General features: G+C 35.4%; 1 protein-coding gene across 1 annotated transcript; it reads left to right on the top strand.

The window, feature by feature from the left end:
• The first annotated feature begins 1,271 nt into the window (after positions 1-1,271).
• Positions 1,272-19,023, top strand: LOC132279794 (adenylate kinase 5, chloroplastic). Its single transcript, XM_059781839.1, has 19 exons — positions 1,272-1,556; positions 1,828-1,929; positions 2,504-2,632; positions 2,715-2,849; positions 4,874-5,020; positions 5,517-5,591; positions 5,694-5,781; positions 7,709-7,761; positions 7,895-8,023; positions 12,678-12,713; positions 12,781-12,861; positions 12,985-13,123; positions 15,603-15,682; positions 15,786-15,851; positions 17,516-17,545; positions 17,626-17,735; positions 18,356-18,496; positions 18,605-18,634; positions 18,716-19,023. Exons 1-19 carry the CDS (start codon positions 1,341-1,343, stop codon positions 18,741-18,743), a joined length of 1,815 nt encoding a protein of 604 aa, XP_059637822.1. The 5' UTR covers positions 1,272-1,340; the 3' UTR covers positions 18,744-19,023.
• Positions 19,024-19,037: the final 14 nt, after the last annotated feature.

Raw genomic sequence — 19,037 nt, 5'->3', positions numbered from 1 at the left:
TCCCTTTTAGAAAATCAAAGTTGATTTTTCTGTTGTCTTCCTAAAATATACACATATTCACCTAGTTAGGTTAGAATTGTGGAGTTCGAATCCTGATCGTGATCATACGGTCGTATTAACATCGATCAAACAAAGCAGATCTTCTTCTACATCATTCAGATGATTGAAGAACAGAATTAAACGCAGTCACACTTTGGAAGGGTTGGAGCATTCGCGGAGTGCTGTCTGATCTACTTGCTACTCTTATACAAATATCAAGTATAAGCCTGAGGTCGAGTTGCTGTTAAACGGGGAGTAGCAAAGCCAGAGGATCGTCAACGGTTAGTGTGGTGTAGAACGATAGGGTGTGAGCCAGAGTCAAATTTCGGTATACTTTGTTTCAAACTTAGTAGATTGGTTTACTTTGGACTGCACAAGTCCATGAGATTTTTCCCATCATAGTTAACGTATTTTATCAACTGGGATTTCCTCGCTAAAATCCTGGTTTTATCTCTAACTTTATACTTTGCTTTATTTTATCTGCATGTGATTAACTGTTTAATTGTTAAAATAAGTAAAGTTGGTAACGACACAGATCTGTTTTACAAAACCTAAAACTTTCCTAAATACATTCCGCTGCATACGATTCACATAATTTTCTTATAAGAGCTGTGCACCGGTTGTAGAGGATGATGTTATACGTGCACGGTTCATCCGATGTAATACCATGTAGAGTATAATCATTAAATAATTTTTAACTATTTTACATGTACTTTACCAGTTTTTGCACAAGCTTAATTGAATCTTACAAGCATAATATATATATATATATATATATATATATTTCACCCCATGTCCGAAGATTAATTGAGTAACATATATATCTTTAACAACATAAATGCGAATGCACGTATATTTCACCCCATGTAACCCTTTACTGGGCTGGGCTTCAGTTATGGGTCCTCGGTGCCTTAGTTTATTGGATAACTTAAGTTGATTTGGTTTGCGTTCAATAAGATTTGGGTTGAGTCGTTGAGATTTCTAATCCGTAGCCAATTCTAATCTCAATTCTGCAAAAAGTTTTAAGCCAGACCCAACCCAAGCAAAGAAGAAGAAGATAAAAAAAAAGTGGTCCATATGGTTGAGAAAGGCCTTATTGTTATTGGGCCTGTGGAATTTGCTCTCAATATACAGTATAGAGTATTAATACAAACTCCATTAATACTGTAATATATTAATATCTGCGGTGGCGGTTGGTCCATTAATTTCAGCCATTCTCTGCCCTCCTCTCTTATTTGCCATATCAGGGCAGCCTCTTAACTCATTCTCTCTCTTGCTCTCAGTCTCTCAAAAGAGCTACAATGTTGCCCAACTCACTCACTACTCTTCAATTCAACAATGTCCCTTCCACTTCATCAATCTCTTCTCTCTCTACCTTCTCTCTTCACCCATCATCTCTTTCATCATTGTCTTCTTCTTCCTCATCTTTCCCCATGCCATCTCCTCTTTCCAAGCTGCATCTATCATCACTTCATGTCCATGGAAATACCCATTTCAAGACAAACCCTAAATTCAAGGTCAGAACAGTATCTTTCTAATTATGTATGCATATTTATGTTTGTGTATATATTTCTTAATGGGTCAGTATTGGCATGTTATAATCTTTTAGATTAAGGAATTAGAAGATTGGCGAAATTCTGAAAAGATTAGGTGATATTACTTTATCATATGATTCATATATATATTTACACATTTATTGCGTAATCTAATTTCAATTAGTACGACAATGTAATTGATCTAAGCTCTGCTCCTACTTTCTCTCTCTTGTGTATGTTTCTTAATTGGCAGGGTTTGAAAGTGTTGTGTTCGCAGAGTGAGCCATTAAAAGTGATGATATCAGGGGCTCCGGCTTCAGGGAAAGGGACTCAGTGTGAGATGATTGTTCAAAAGGTGAAATAACTTTCTTTTGTAGTAGTCATTGGTTTCTTCTTTACTTATATATTTTTTCAATAAATTAAATAAATATATAAATAAAATAAATAAAAAAAACACCCAATAACTGCTAGCTACCTTGGGTGTGCTACATTTAGCTATCAAGCTTATGTGTTCACTCCAGTCCCTTTCTTTTGGGATTAGGCTTGCTCAAGTGGGGATACCTGGTTGTTATATTAGTTGCCTTCTGCTTAATGTGTGTACAAGGAAAAATAGCTTATTGCTTGACATCACACACACACACATAAAAAATGTATATATATATATATATATATATTTATTTATTTATTTATATCTGAATTGATTTCTTGTAGCCCATGGAACTTACAGATTTACCTTCATTTGTGTGTGTGTGTGTGTCTCCCTAAGTGATTTGTCTTCTGCTTTATTGCTTGCTTTGCTCTTGTCACCAAAACTGTCTCCGTGTAGATAGCAAGTTATTGAGGAATCCAGCTTACCTTTATTGAGAAAACCATACTTTATCTTTGTGTGTTTTACATCCTTGCATGATTCTTTCCTATTGGTTCTTCAGTTTGGATTGGTGCACATATCAACTGGAGATCTGCTGAGAGCTGAAGTATCAGCTGGGACAGAAATCGGAAATAAAGCAAAAGAGTACATGAATGCAGGCAAACTGGTTCCAGATGAAATTGTGACCGCTGTATGGCGTGATCTCTTAAATTTATTAATCGTTTTCTTTTCCTTTCTTAAATAGGATAGGACATGAACACTTTGTTTTACAGATGGTGACGGCGCGCTTATCACTGAAAGATGCGAAAGAGAAAGGGTGGCTTCTAGATGGGTACCCACGAAGTTTTGCCCAGGCACAGACTTTGGAAAATTTGAAGATTAGACCAGATGTGTATATTGCATTAGATGTATGTCAGTATGACATTCTCTTATTTCTGCTCTATTATTGGATTTAGGAACTTGATTGAAACTAAAAAAATCTATTTGATAGTCTACCAAATTTTTTTATAACATATTGACTGCTATAGCCCTTCTAAACAATTATTCTTTTTGTGTATAATATTCTTCTCTATGTCTAGCATTACAAGCTGGTATATCACACTTTCATATAACAGATTTATCTCGAATCCTGTATTTCTATCTCACCCTCTTCATTGGAATCAGCCTTGTGTGATGTATATGTCTTGTGCACTTGTCTTTTATACTTATAAATGAGTTTATTATTTACTTGTAAATGTTGAAGTAATAGAAGGTAACAAGATGAGAAAATTTAGAAATGTTGATAGTTGTGCCCTTTGAAGGGGAAGTTAATAGATACAAACATTAAAAAATGTCTCTCCAAACCATAAATTATATTCAAAGTAGATATCGATAGGTGGTCGTTTGTGATCGTTTAACTATCAGCAAAAAGAAAAGAATAAAACAAAGGCATTGCTGCTCGACCAGAGCTATCTGCAACGTGACACATTATTATCTTAAATGGAATTCAGGCAAAATCTCTTGCCGATTCTACTCTTTCGGAAGAATAGCTTGATTACATTATGGTAAATGATTTTGGGACTCTGCAAGTTGTAAGTAATGGAATGTAATGTGCCAAGCATAGTATTTAGCAGCTGCAGCCTATTGACTGTTGGGAACATGAAAATATTGCAGGTTTATTGGTTCACGTTAAGGTATTTATTAAATTTCAATTACTCGTAGAAAAACTAGCATTTGTCTCAAGGCTAAACTCATTATGAGGATTTTGTGGATACATGATGTAGTTCATATTATAAGCTACAATTTACAAAAGGAAAAGTGGATAAAATGGTCTCTGTATGAAGTCAGGTTTTAGTTGGCTAGTGGCTGTAATTAATATGTCGCTTTAATTTGGAGAAATATTGTCTACAACCCTTGTACACTTTTGGAATTTATTCACAATAACTCAATGAAATTTTATTTTAGAGAAGATAGAGATAGGAATTTCACATTTCTCCTGCAAAATGAGTTGGTTCTTGAATATGTTGCAAGTGAGACCTAATGAATATATATTTTATACAACTGAGAACACAGCTCAATCAAAGGAACTAGTGTATTGCTACTGTTGCAAGTGAGGCCTTAATAAATTCAAGCCACTGAGAAACAACATAACTCTACAGTACAGATCCTTGTCTCAACTATTTAAAGTTAACTACTCTTCTATCTAGGGCCTTAAATTCAGTTAAAGTACATATTACAATGTTTTTCCTCACTATCTTAACCCACAATAATTTTTTTGGCACGCCAGTGAATGTCCAAACTCATCGGTCAAACTTTAGGTAGATAAAATTGCTCTGGTGTTCCAGTTGCAATTTATGAGCCATGAGTTATCTTAGCTGGCATTTGGAAAACCTTTCTTTAACATTGCAGTTTTTGTGGTCACTGTTCACAAACAATGCGTCTTGAAATGGAAGTCATACTGGATGCGGAAAGTACAGGCCCTATGGGGTGGTAGTTCAGTGTAACTCAAGTTTAAGGCTAGCAAAATATAAATCAAGAAAATTTCTAAAGGGAACATTTGATTTGGCCCCACGTTGGCACACATTTTACAAGCAGTAAATCGTGGTATTGCTTTGCATAGATTATTAGATATTTTTGTAAAATCTCATTTTTAATCAGATCATATCAGCAAAATGTGCTCTTTCTACGTCTACTTCATATGGAGTTTCATCTTTCATATATGATGTAATTGTAAATCAAAATTCATTGTAGCAGAACTTTGAGGTCACTTTGTTTTCATGAAGATCTAGTGACCATTTGTGTTTATAGTTTCAATTTTGTGTAGCCTCTGAAAGGTTTAATTCAATTTTCTGATACAACCTTTGCAATTTTTTGTACAATTATTCTTTACTGTTCATTAGTAGAATCTCCATAAGGAATGATCTTTACAGAGATTTTATTTCTCTATACTCAGGTTCCTGATGAAACTCTAGTCGACAGATGTGTTGGTAGGAGGATGGATCCTGTAACAGGGAAGATTTACCATATCAAAAATTTCCTTCCAGAGACTGAGGAAGTTAAGGCAAGGCTTGTAATACGTCCTGATGACACTGAGGAAAAAGTATGGTTGCCAAACCTTGATAATCTAGATTTATTTTTTTCGTACTCACTCAGTGCTCATGAATTCCGATGAACACATTGTCCAGTTAACTAGCAATATCTGATATCATTTATCTAATACCTACAAATCTTTTCAGCAAATAGACCTCTTATTATGTTCTTCTGAGAAATTAGATTATTATTTTTTAGATGATAGTTTCTTATTATGTGAACAGAGATTATAGTTTGCGGGAGCCCTTGGGATACAAAGTAGAACATCGTCTTTCATACTTATCCATCTTAAATTTAAATATTATGGAAAACATTTTTTAATGTGTGTACTTCAGCATTACATCAGAACTGTGACGAGAATATACATCTTTTTGGGAGCACAAACAATACCTTCATATTGCAAATTTCTGTTCTGGAACTCAGAAATCTATTTTGTGCATCTAACCCGATTTGCTGTGAACTCCTATGGTTTGCATTTCACATGCATTTTCTTTCGTTGTTTCTAGGTGAAATCGCGGCTAGAAATATACAAGCAAAATGCTGAAGCAATCTTATCAACATACTTGAACATATTGAACAAGGTGTTTGCATATTTTAACTATATTGATATTACTTATCTTTGATTCTCATCTAAGGATCCGTGTCAATAATATTTATTTGCTTCACTTTGTTTTGATACGCAGATTGATGGGAACCGTCCCAAAGAAGTAGTTTTTGAAGAAGTAGACTCTTTGTTGTCACAAGTGCAAAAAGCAAAAAGAATGAAATCAGGTACGAGATTTTAGCATTTCAAGCATTATGTATGTTCACACCAAACTTTTTGTTAATCATTTTAAAATATGAATGTTGCTCCATTGTGACCTGGAGGTTACGGGTTCAAAACAAGGAAATAGCCTCTCCTCATGCGGAAGTAAGGCTACGTACATCTGACCCTCTCCAGACTCCCCAATGGTGGGAGCCTTGTGCACTGGGTTTGCTCTTTTAAGAGGGAGAGCTTTGATGCAACGGTAAGGTTGCTCCATTGTGACCTAGAGGCACAGGTTCGATGCAAGGAAACAGTCTCTCTGCATGTAGAGATAAGGCTGCTTACATCTAATCCTTCCTAGACCCCGCAATGGTAGGAGCCTCGTGCACTGGGTTTGCCCTTGCCCTTTTATGTTAATGTTTACATGATCATCAAGTAGGGGTCCCATCTGCTTTAAATATCTTCTATCATTTGTGCCGCTATCCCATAGCGAGAAATGACCGAGTGAGGCTGAGGATTGTTAAGTTTAGTTTCTAGAAATTCATACCACGCCTACATGCAAAACTCAATGTCAAACTTAGATTGCCACTTTATAAACCATGTAAGCTCAGCAAAACCAAGGGAAAAACAAAAAGCTGCTGCACATTCCTTTTACAACTAATTTTACGTATTACTTTTGAGTGCTGATGAGTTTTTCAATTTTGGCCAAAAAACAAAATAGACAATAAATTCAAACTTCAAATTTTCTTTTTTCCCCTTCTATCCTTGTTCTATTAGCAAACAAATGGAATGCAAAACAACCGTTAAAAAATAACTGGATGAAATTAGGCAATAATGTTTAACACATGCACAAGTGTGTGGCGAACACTTCAAAACACTTGTAATGAAGCTCAAAATAATCTTCCCCGCCACATTTCCACACAAAGAAAATCATACTTTGTATTCTGCTACATTTTGCACACACAAACATATAAAAATAGTTGACCATGGCTATTTATACCTTCACACACCCATGCAAGAACTTAAAATTTGCTGAAAGTGTGGTTCTTTCTTGATACTTCAAAATATTGCACTACACTGTTAAGTGCATGAGTGAGTTATATGAAATGTAAAATCCTTTATGAAGTTCTCATCCAAATAGATGAAAAATTATCTTAAGAACCTGAAATTTCGTCTCTCCTTCTGGTTCCCATGAAAATGGAGGAGAATCATATTTGTTTAAGGGTGTTTGTGTGTGTGTGTGTGTTTTTTTTTTTTTTTTTTGCTTTAAAAGATAAATAACAGGTCAGCAAAATGTTTAACTCTGTGGAAGCTTTACCATTTCAGTTCATAAAACGATGATAAATCTATGATTTGTATTATTATATTGTTCTTATTGTCAATACTATTTTGCGTACATATATATAGAGTGGGGGAGACACAGAGAGGCAGAGCGGAGTAAAGTAAAGAAGAGAGAGATTATATGAAAACCAGATCGAATATAGGTTAGCCTTACCGTCAATATATGTCACAAACATGGACTGATCTGAGACCTGTTTGCTGGAGCCGATACTACATCAAAATTTTAAATTAATTTTCTTTGTTTTTCTGGTTGTAAATTAGCTGATGCCTTCTGTAAAGGCTTTCTTTTAGTTCCAAGGCCTATGAGTGAAGGCTCTAATACATATGTTTGTAAGGCTTCCTTGCAAAGTAGCCAAGATTCTCTGTTGGCTTTGCATTTTAATTGCTGTCTATGCCTTCTTATTCCTTCAGTTTCTATTTTTGCTGCTCTGACAAGTAATCAGGGACTTCTTTTTTGAAAATCGAGGGGCAATTTAGGCAAGATGGAAGTCAGGGTATGCCAGACCAGGCAGACCCAACTAGAACTTGAATTAGGATTATCTACTGGTAAGTAGTAACTACTTTTTACTTCTGTATTTAGTCAAGCTTCATTCAATTTCTTCTCTGTACCAGGAAATTCAGCGCTTCAAACTGACAGCAACACAAATTGGGCATCTTCAAGTCAGGTATCTTGCTATTTATTTAAATTGAGTCTTCGTTATTTCCTATCAAATTGATATGGGATGGGTTACAGAAAATGAAAAGGTAATTAGTAGCTTTAGGAATTTCCTTTTCTTATTTTGCTTTAGCCTTTTACAGGACGGTTGGAGAGGAATTCCTACTAGGTTGAATAACATTCCTCATTCTAGGGAAATCAGGGAATATTTCTATGATGATGTGCTGCAAGCGACACAGAGAGCCATAAAAGATGGAAAAACTCGATTAAAGGTCAGATATTCTTCGTAATAGTTCTTATTGAAAACTAATTCAATACAGGGATTAGCAAATCATGCCCAATGTGAAACCATTTTATTCTGTTTATAAATCTCTGCCATTACATTCATTTGTCATAAGTTATTGTTGTTTCTAATAAATCATTCCTTGGTCTCTTTGCAACAAGTATGGGACATCATATACAAAAATTGAGTATGATATAGAATCTTGAATGGTTTTTGAAATTCCTTCTTGATGGGTAACTGAGATATTTGTTAATGAACAATAAACAACAATAAGGTAACTTTTAATATTTTTATAACTTTATAGTTTTGTTGACAAGTAGAAGATCTTTGAATAACAAATGCTCATTATTTTTCTCATATGCTTATTTTTTTCAAATTTAGTAGGATGTGTTATTATGAAAACTGAGTACTGAGTAAAAGTCATTACAACCAAAACAGAAAAGATAAGATGCCCATTTTTCTACACTACATTAATGCATTGGTAATGGAAGGCCATTATTTAATGCGGTCCTCATTAATCAAGAGTTTTGGGAGGGGCAAATTGGGACAAATATAACCTTTAGCATTATTTGCACAAAGTGGCTGCCGTTTGACTCAAATCCACATTATCATATTTGACAGCGTGAACTTTTATCACTATAATAAGCAATCACAACCTGTTCGGCTCGCGAGAAAGTGCTGGTTCCACTCTCCGAAAAGCGTGGAATGGTGGATGGTGGGATAGAATAGTGTGGGTGTGCGGGCGTGCCAGGAACTCCTGTAGTTCCAAAGTAGAAATCCGAACAGTAATCCAGTTGGAAATTTGTAGGGATCAGGCGATTGTACGAAGGTCTGGAATGACCACCTTCGAAGGGTCTTTTTTGCCTTGAACAAGGACTTCAAACTATTCTATGGCTAATGGAAATGAAGACGGTATTGAAGGTGCAAGGCTGGAATTTAAAGTAATTTAAAATGCAGGACTGAAAATTTAGAGACATGGAAATGCAGTGCTCGGCTGACAGTAGCAAAAGGAGTGCTGGACTTAACTCAAGCATTACGAGAATTCATCGCATGGAATGAATGCTATACAAGATAGCAAAGTGTTGGACTCAACTTAAAATGATGTACATTCATTGCTGGAATGGAAATACATATACTAGCAAAGTGCTAGGTTTAGACATAGTGCAAAGTCATTGTTGAAATGAGAGATACATGAAAGCAAAGATGCTTGTGTTGAAGTGTTGTTTGGGCTGAGCAGGCAGGGTTTGCAAACTAGCCTTAAATGCTTTATTTATAGAGCTTTCCATGCATGCAGCAGCTTGATGTGGCAACTCCAGTAGTTTCCATGTGGCCAAATTTCAGACTGCCAAGTGCCCTATGTTCTCTTGGCAGTTGTAACTTCTTTTCTTCTATCATCTTCTTGCTCTTTATTTCCTTTGATGCACAACTCCAGCCATGTTCTCCACAGTCTTCCATGAACTTGTATCGTGGGTGGTTTTTGAAATGAATTTTTCACTTGTCTTCTTCACAAATTGACACACGTCCCACGTCTTTATGTTCCTCTTCCATCTCCTGCGAATTCCTTCTCCAATTTAGACACGATTTAACCATCTTAACCCCATCATCCATAATCTACGACAACCGTTTTCAGTTAGTGGTAGTAGTTGCATGAAACACCACCACTTTCAACTGATGCATTCGTGATGAGTCAAGTATCCCATGTTCCCTTGTGGTCTTTCCTTCTGCAGAGTCCTTTCTTCTGTATAATTTCTATATATATCATACATGTATATAGAAATTATACAAACATCCACGTTCCCTTGGCTTTAGGTAACCTCTTCTAGTTGGACTTACTTCCTTTCATGGCGTCGTGTCCTCCAAAATTACAGCGGCATCTTCTCATCGTGGATGTATATATGATATAACATATATATATATATATATATATATGTATGAATATATATATACATCCACGATATAAGTCATTGCCCATGTTCCTTTTCCTTTGCGACCCACACTTCCTTGACTTTGGTAACTTCCCTTAACCAAACTTCCCTTCTTGATTCTTAGACTCTATGACGCCATGAACTTCTAAATTTCAGCATGCTTCTCATTGGCGTCCTCAATTCCTATAACTTCCCTTCTTGAGACTTTCCTTCCAAGTTCAGAGTTTATGGCGTCGTCACGTCGTGGCTTCCTTCAGAATTTCAGTAACTCCTCTATCCATCGTGGGCTGTATAAATATATATATATATATATTTAGAAATATATTTTATATTTCTGGAAACAATCACCCCACTTCCTCGTTGCTTGATTTTGTCAAAAGTAGTTGTTGAAAACCCCCTAGATTTTAGGAGAAAATCCAGCCCCACGTCTTGCTTAGTCAACCTTGATTTCGTAATTAAATGGAAAATATCCATTTAATTGGTATCCTATAAGAATAGGATTTTCCAGGTATCCTATAAGAATATGATTTTCCATGAATCTTTAATAAAATCAACTCTTAAAATAATTGATCTACCGTGGCAAGTTCAGTAGAACTCGCCACGTGTTAATAAACCATTGGTTGGTTGGCCTTGACTTGAATATTTTATATGAGGTTGCACTCATGATAGTGACTCTATGCCAACTTTATGTACTTTTAGGACATTATATTCAAAGTTGGCAAGTCCTAACAGGACTCACCACTTTCTTTTAATTAATAATTCCATGTGGTGGAATTTATCTTGACCAAAGGAAATTAAAACCACGTAGTTTTAATATTCCAAAGGAAATTAAATTTTGTCAGAGTTACGATCCGGCGTGACAAGTTCCATTGGAACTCGCCATGTACCTCTTCTCTATTGGTAGACCATATCAATAATTCCATGTCACACCTTCCTCTTTTGGATATTTAGAGTACTAATCCAATGTGGCAAGCTTGTTAAAACTCGTCATTTGTCATCTTTCCATTGGGCAAAAATAATGGAGTAAACACAACCATAAATGCATGGGTAATATAATGTCAAATTCACACAGTACCATCTTCATGTGGGTAGGAATTTATGAATTGATAATAAATACACCATGCATTTATGGTTGTGTTTACTCCATTATTTTTGTGGGTAGGAATTTATGAATTGATAATAAATACACCATGCACCTTTATGCTGGTGTTGGATTTTGATGTGTTGAAATCTTGTTATGAAACATTCCTTTTGAAGTGATTAACGAACTGGATTCTCCTGTATAATACTAAAAGAAAGATTTGTTTCCTTATTTGGAACTCTTTTTTCTTGCCATTTAGTAGTATTAGGAATTTAGGAGAACAGGAGAATCAATTTCCCGGACTTTAAGCATCCGCTTTCACGACATCTTCTCATGTGTTCAGTTTTACTATCTTTCCCCATGACATGGTTTCTCTTATGAGCAAAATGCAGCAACATTTTCTGTTGCTAATCAGTAATCACATACACCTAACACTTGGGATTTATTTATGGTCAAATCAGCTCAACCAACATTTTTATGCAGATAAATAATGTCATAAGTTGTATATGATCAATTTGAATAGTTGCTGTCAAAAAGAGAATAGAGGGCATTTTTTGTGTTTGGGCGTGGGTGATGGGTTGCATCAGCAATTACCTGCAATATTTTTTCTTTCGGTTTGGTTCGCTGGATCTCTCTATGGATCTCGCACAGGAGAAAGTGTTAAGCGCGAGTATTAAGATGAAAGAAACGTAAACGCTACATGACCAATTTGTAAAGGAGCAAAATTAATGCCTGAAAGGAAATTTTAAAGCAAAAATATGTAAATTAACTAAAAGAGAGAGATGTTGATGTTATAGGACCAATTTTGCAATATATATATAATTAGATAAAATTAGCTAAACTATATAAGAGGAGAGGAAAGTACTAAATTCCAGTCATCTTTTAATTTAATGCAGAATAGTAATAAATCTCTGTTATAACAAACTAAGAGATAAATTAATTTTAAAAAAAAATTATGTCAAAGTTTAAATTTGTATCTAGTTTGTTGCTCCCAAAATCTTTTGTCTAAAAGGATTAACTCTTCTAACTTATCAAAAATAAATAAATAAAGGATTAACTCTTCTGACCTTGATAAATTGACTGGATTATTTCAAATTAAAACTTTTTCTTTTTTTTTTTTTATAATTTAAAGGTGTCTTTGTTGGGTGGGTTAAATTAAAAAGCAGTGTAAAATGACACCATTTTGCGTGATCTGAAGGTTTTTAATTTTGAGTTGTGTGGCCTCTCCACAGCCACCGGCTTGATCTATGGAAAATGGCAGTCCCATGTCAGTAGTGGAGAGGAGCCGGGTGTTTAGAAAGGAAAGACCACACGGGTATTTACTTAGGCATTAAATGTAGTGTTGATATATGTTTCCCTCTCTTTATTCAATTACATAGACCAAGTGAATCTTTACATGCACAAAAAGATAAAATAGGAGAGAAGGTTTCACATGCAATCTCAGTGGTCTAAGTTTATGGTTGAGTCTAAATATGGCCAAGGGTGTCCAAAATGGAGTGTAAACAAGTCCCTTCATACAAATCCTATTACTAGTTTTGTGAGACTTTAATTTTTTTCCTTTTAACTTTATTATATGTGAAGATGTTACACCCAAGGGTTGGGTTAATATTGATTAAATTGTCATTTCAAATTGCCAGGTAGAGATCAATATCCCAGAGCTGAACCCAGAAATGGTGAGCAACTTTTTTCCTTGAGTGTCCAATAATTTGTTTAGGGTTAACCATATCTTATGATGCACAGGATGTTTATCGAATAGGTACTCTAATGGAGCTTGTTCGAGTCCTAGCTCTATCATTTGCCGATGACGGAAAGCGTATCAAGGTATCCTGGGTTGAAAATTTCATATTTAGTTAAAATTTATATATATATATATATATATATATATATAGACACACACACACACACACATACATATCAAGGCGTCCACACTTTCTGTTCTCTCAGGTTTGTGTTCAAGGGTCTATGGGAGAAGGAGCACTTGTTGGGATGCCATTGCAGCTTGCTGGAACTCGAAAGATATTGGAGTTCATGGATTGGGGTGATTATGGTGCCATGGGCACCTTTATCAACATTGGTTCTATAGGTATTAGACTAATACTATCATTCTGAGTTATGTGACTTGCCGCTTGTCATTTTCATCAATCTTCCATCTATATGTATTTCCCTGCAGATGTTGGTATTTGCATTTTAATTGACCTTCCGTCTATGTATTTTCTCTGCAGATGTTGGTATTTCTAGATTCTTTTGTCGATAGTTTGTTATTAATTTATCATGCATACCCTGAAGTATTGACTTGGATATTGACGGTGATGAAGTATATCACATATAAACATTTAAAATCATAAATTGTAGCTAAATTTTGTCTATGTAAGGATAGTTTGTCACTTCTGCTTGTTGAAATATGTTTAAAAAAAAAGAAGTAATAACAGTTGTGACTTATAGGAAAGGCTAATCTGATTTGCAAATTTTTTATACTTGTTACTTAGAAAATATACATTTTTCATTTTTATTTTTAGTCTTAAAATTTTGGTTTCCTAAGGAAAGAATCATTTAGTATGTTTGTTTTCTTCAATTTTTTGATTCATTGACCGTTTTCAATTTGTTAACAAAAAGCAGGAGAACAAGTTATATTGCTTAATATGAAGGCAAAGCCTATGTGTGTGTGTATACATTTATATATAAAGCTCAGCTGTATTCAACAACACTGCACAAGTATAATTCTATCTAACATGAGATGCTTATAGGATTATTTACTCCTCTCCACAGCTCTATACCATACTAATGATGGATAAGTGAGCACTGAAGTGTATGAATCTTCCTGGAAACTAGATTAGTGGCTACCTTATAACATTCCATATTCTGGTGAGGAAATGATGATCAATCTCCAGATGCTTTCTCTGCTCATGGAAAATTGAATCGCTGTCCATAAAGCTGAAACAAGGCACTGAAGCCAGACAATATTCATAGCTGTAGTAGCCATAACATGATACTCTGCTTCAATACTTGAGCGGGATACGGTGTTCTGTTTCTTGCTTCTTCAAGAAGACTCAGAAGCCAGAGTTGAAAGTTGGGCACTAACACCACTAACAGAATCTGTCAGAATAAGCACAGAGATTAAGCAACAACGAAGAAAGTAAAATTAAGGCACGAGATTGTATGCCAGTGTACCACAAAGATAACAAATTGTACACAAAGAGCAGTGTAATCGATGTTGAGGAGCAGCAATGGATTAGCTAATAGTGTGTACAATGGAAATATGACAGAGACGAGCACTAAAAAGCTGATCGTTTAAAGGGCCTGGAGAGGCTTATCATGGTAGCACTTGACTCCCGCTGTGGTCACAAAAAATATGGATTTGATTTCACATGTGCTATGAGGCTTACCAGCAACATAGTATAGATCCCAAGCGGACCATGTGAGGTGGAAGTTCATGCAAAGTTGTGCATGAGAGAGAGAAGGGTGACATTGTAGAAGGTTACCACTTTTGATTGTTTAGAGTGTGAAAGAGAGGAGGAAGAGATGGAGATGAGAATGTGTGGTGGTCCCCCTTTGTCAAGTCTGATGAATGCTTTCTTTTCTTTTTTTTTCTTTTTTTAATTATAGCCAAAGCTGAGGTTTGGTGATGTCATGCTGAGGTAAGACAAGTGTGTTAATTATAGTGATAAAAGGAAGGCATGATAATGACATTGTAAAGTAATGGTAAGACGACGAAGGGTAACATATTGGTTGCCTCCGTAGGGTTTGAGGAGATTATTTAATAGAATAATATAATACTAAAGTTACCATCTAGGATGGGCATAGGTTAGCAACAGAGTCGAAGAGATTTTTTTCTCTCTTCAAGTCAGGTTGCGGGTCAGCTAAACCAATTGAATGTAAGAGTGATCATGAGATTTGCCTTCAACAGGTTGGGGGCCCTGTGGAGTTTCTAATCAGGACCTTGGTGACCTTGTATGGTGTACCCTGTCAAAGCTCGAACACAGAAATCGTGAAAGTATAATGGACACAACCTGAGGGGATCCTTTACTCAATGAAATATGTATGAGTTACAATAATGGAGAGGGAGAGGGAGAGGGAGAGAGAGAGAGAGAGAGAGATGTTCTCATGGAATGTCCATTTGGACTGTTATCCCATTTTATACTATGTGGCTGGGCCCCTTGGGGGATTGGGGGGTCTCATACCCACAATTTCATAAGCAGATAGTAATTATGGTATTAGTCATTACCAAAGACTGTAGCCTAGTGGTACTTTCTCACCTTCCAAAGTAGAAGATCGAGATTTTAAGTCCCCCCATAATGGCAAATGGGCGTGTGAGTATGTTTCTTGCCAAAAAAAAATTATGGTATTAGTAATTTAGAGTTTTCTCCATAGTAACAAGTTATATGATAGAACTAGTATACAAATAGATAATGGTTACAATCTGCTATAATATTTCCTAATTTAGTAATGTCATTTTGTTGCAACTGTTGCTAAACCTATACTTCTTATATCCTTAATTTCTGGAACAGTAAGAGATCAACTTCCTGAATTGGTGTCCTTATCTACGTGTTTCATATTTTTCTCAGGTGCTGAAGAGGTGGATGAACAAGATGATATGTTTATTTTAGTTGCTCCTCAAAATGCTGTGGGGAATTGTATAATTGATGTAAGGGACTGGAGGGCAATGTTTCATTATGTTTTCTGGGCAGCACCTTTGTCTCACATGCTTTAGTCGCCTTTTTGACAAGCCTTCGTATTGATTAATGCAGGATCTAAGAGCTATGACTGATGCTGCTGGCAAGCGCCCAGTCATTCTTATCAATCCTAGGCTCAAGGTAGAGTTTCTGTATAACTTCAACTGATTTCACTTTTAGGAACTTCTTTTTAAAAAACATGAATCTGTGGTGGACCTTTAAAAGATGAATTCTTAAACACCAGCCTGTCTAGAAAGAATGCAAGCTGCCGATATAAAAAAATTCCACCAAAACTCCAGTACTCTTGGATCTCACATTTTACAGCATCCTAAGATTGCTAGTTTGCTTCCTATAAGTTTATGTGAAACTATTGTGGCTCAATTTGAAAAAAACTAGTCAAAATTTTAGTTACTTGTATCTCTGAGGTCAGCGAGGTCAGCCCTGCAACAGTTGCTGAGAAAACTTTCCATCACCACCTGCATGATTTAACACTATTTTAAAACTCCCTTTCAACCTCTCTCTCTCTCTCTCATCAAAGCATCTACATTCAGTCACATCAATTTCCTTCCATCCAGTTCCATCAAACTGTTCAGCATTCAGACTACATCCTTCCACAATCAAAATGGGAAATTATGTTGGGTTATTGAATTGGAGGAATAAAACGCATAATGAAAAATTTATAGTTATATGTAGCTGCTACTGTTATATTTAAGTAATTTTACGTTCAAATCATATTTTATAATTTCTAATTGAGAATGGGGGGCTGAAACTTGTAATCTCCGATTTTACACATGGTGAAGACTTTCGCCGGATCTCCACTGTGGATGTAGGCTTTGCCGAACCACGTATAAATCTGTGTTCTTTGTGTAGTGTGTTTATTTTTTTCGTCGTGTATTGTAATTGTTGCTTGGTTCGCTGCGTTTGTCGTAACACCTATAAATTTGTGAATCTAAAAGTACATCATTGATTTGTATAATCTGCATTTCCTTATGTAAAACATTACCATCATTTCTTTTTCTTTCTGATAAGCAGTAAGAAAAGGAGATCATACTTCTACCACATTTTTCGACATGAAATTTCATAGGAAAAAGACCAGACCACTAGCCTTGAGGGTATGATCACTTCTCCGAGAGTTCAGGCCCCGCGAGGGGCATGTTGTGTGTGTGTGTGTGTGTTTGCTTTAATTTTTGAAAAAGGAAAAAGAAGACCAGATATTTGTGTTGCACTATCAAATAGTCTATAAGTTGGAACTATCTGGTGTTGCACTACCAGATATTTGGGTAGAGAAATTTAAGATCCTCTTTTAGTACCACAGATTTGAAGAGGAGTGACGTTTATTTCTCTTCCCAACTCGATTCCTTTCTTACTCAGTTAATCCAACCATTCATGCCTCAGAAGTGAGTCCTCTCATACTGAAAGTTGGAGCATTACATCACCTGAAATTCTATTATCCTCTTTTGGGAAGGAAGGAAAGAAAAAAATGATAAGCTTTCCAAATTTTGTTGTTCTCTCTCCAAGAAAATAGAACTCAACCACAGCTAAAACAATTGTACAGTACTTAATTGATTTTTATTTTTATTTATATTTATTTTTATAATTATAATAATAATAATAATCATTATGTGCACGAGCTATTTGTTTAATATATTGACCAATTTGAAAATCCTGAAATAATCTCTCTTTATTTATTTTATTTTTTTTATGTTATGCTTCAAATCATTGTCATACTGCTAAAACTCATTGTATGCAAATGCATATCTATTCACCTGTGTTACTAATTCTGTTGCAAATTTCTTTATAACCAGGATTTACCTGGTTCCAGCGGCATCATGCAAGTAAGTACAGGACCAGTGAGTCATAAATGAGGTACATTAGTCAGTGTATCTTGGTACTAACTATGCCAAATTTCTTCAAGACTATGGGTCGAGACAAGAGATTGGAGTATGCCGCATCATTTGAAAATTGCTATTCCTTTCGGCTTCTCTATTATGCTGGAACTCAATATCCAATTATGGGTGCTCTCAGGTAAGATTGTTGCAAGTCCGGTCACTATGCAAATTGCTTGTAAAAATATAGTGAAAACGCAGATGGACTCTCTCTCTCTCTCGTACAACAGTGCATGTCATTATATATATATATATATATATATATTCGGAAATTGAATGTGGTTATATTTTCCAATTCCAAAAGGTGACTAATATGTAATGTTTTGCCACATTGATAGAAAACTGATCTTTTTTCTTGTCTGGTCAACATTTTTAGGATATAATTTTCTTCTTTCTTCCTTTTGATGTGACTAATTTGATCTTTAAGTCAATAGTCAGACAAAATTATAATCCTGTAAAGTGATATATCGTTGTGGCGAAAAACCTTTTTGGGGTAGTAGAAGTCATATTGCATCTGGATTGTTAGGAGGAATAAGAACTAAAGAGTTATGCAGAAAATAAGCATGTGGGTTATGGTATACGTATTCAATCTTGTGTTAAGTATATTAAAATTGACTAATGTATGCATTTATGCTGTTGTCCTAATGACTTAAATGAATGTTGAAACTTGAAAGGCTAATTACATACCTGCAAAGCTTCCCTAGCTAAATATTTCTCCTGGACAAGCTTTACAGTTAATAGTGTTTTCATGACTTTCAGGATGTCTCATCCTTACCCTTATGAATTATACAAGAGGGTGGATGAAGCCTCCTTTGGGAAAGAAAAGTACATCGTCCTGGCGACATTTGCAGAAAGGCCAGATGGTGATGAAATCAACGACGCGTTTGACGGAAGAACAAGGTACTAATTCATTCACAAGTTTTAGAAAGTACTTGGCACTGCACCACCTTCACATTTTAATCCAAACCATCGTTCTAATTTAATTTGTTTTGCGATGAATTCTTGCAGAAACAAAGCTGAAAAGCCCACAGGAATTTGGTAAGGGTCCTCCTTGATCACTGCATAAACTGTTCTTATGTCTTTGTCATGTTAATTTTGATCCATGTGATTCTCTTGTAGGGGCTTCTTGAGTGGCATACTTGCATAATATCTGAATAGGAAATGGAGATAGCAAAAAGATCACACGCTTGCATAATGTCTGGAATCTGTTAATGGCATTAATTGAAGAAAAACGGAAATGTGAGGTGATGAGCTTGCAATGTCTTCCTTGTAAAGAATGCAGCAAGAAAATATATTTTTCTTGAAGACCAAACATAATTTTTCATTTCATTTAATTGTAACTATAGAAAAAATCCCTTTACATTGACCATATCAAGATGATCAAAGTACAATTATATACAAGAAACTGGAATACTCTTTCGGTGACATTTAGAACTAACAA

The sequence above is a fragment of the Cornus florida genome, unplaced genomic scaffold (genome assembly GCF_030987335.1).
Source record: "Cornus florida cultivar Cherokee Brave unplaced genomic scaffold, ASM3098733v1 CherokeeBrave_3.0.0_Hap2_Chr10, whole genome shotgun sequence".
NCBI classification, from domain to species: Eukaryota; Viridiplantae; Streptophyta; class Magnoliopsida; order Cornales; family Cornaceae; genus Cornus; species Cornus florida.
This window is presented reverse-complemented; position numbering and strand designations above follow the sequence as displayed.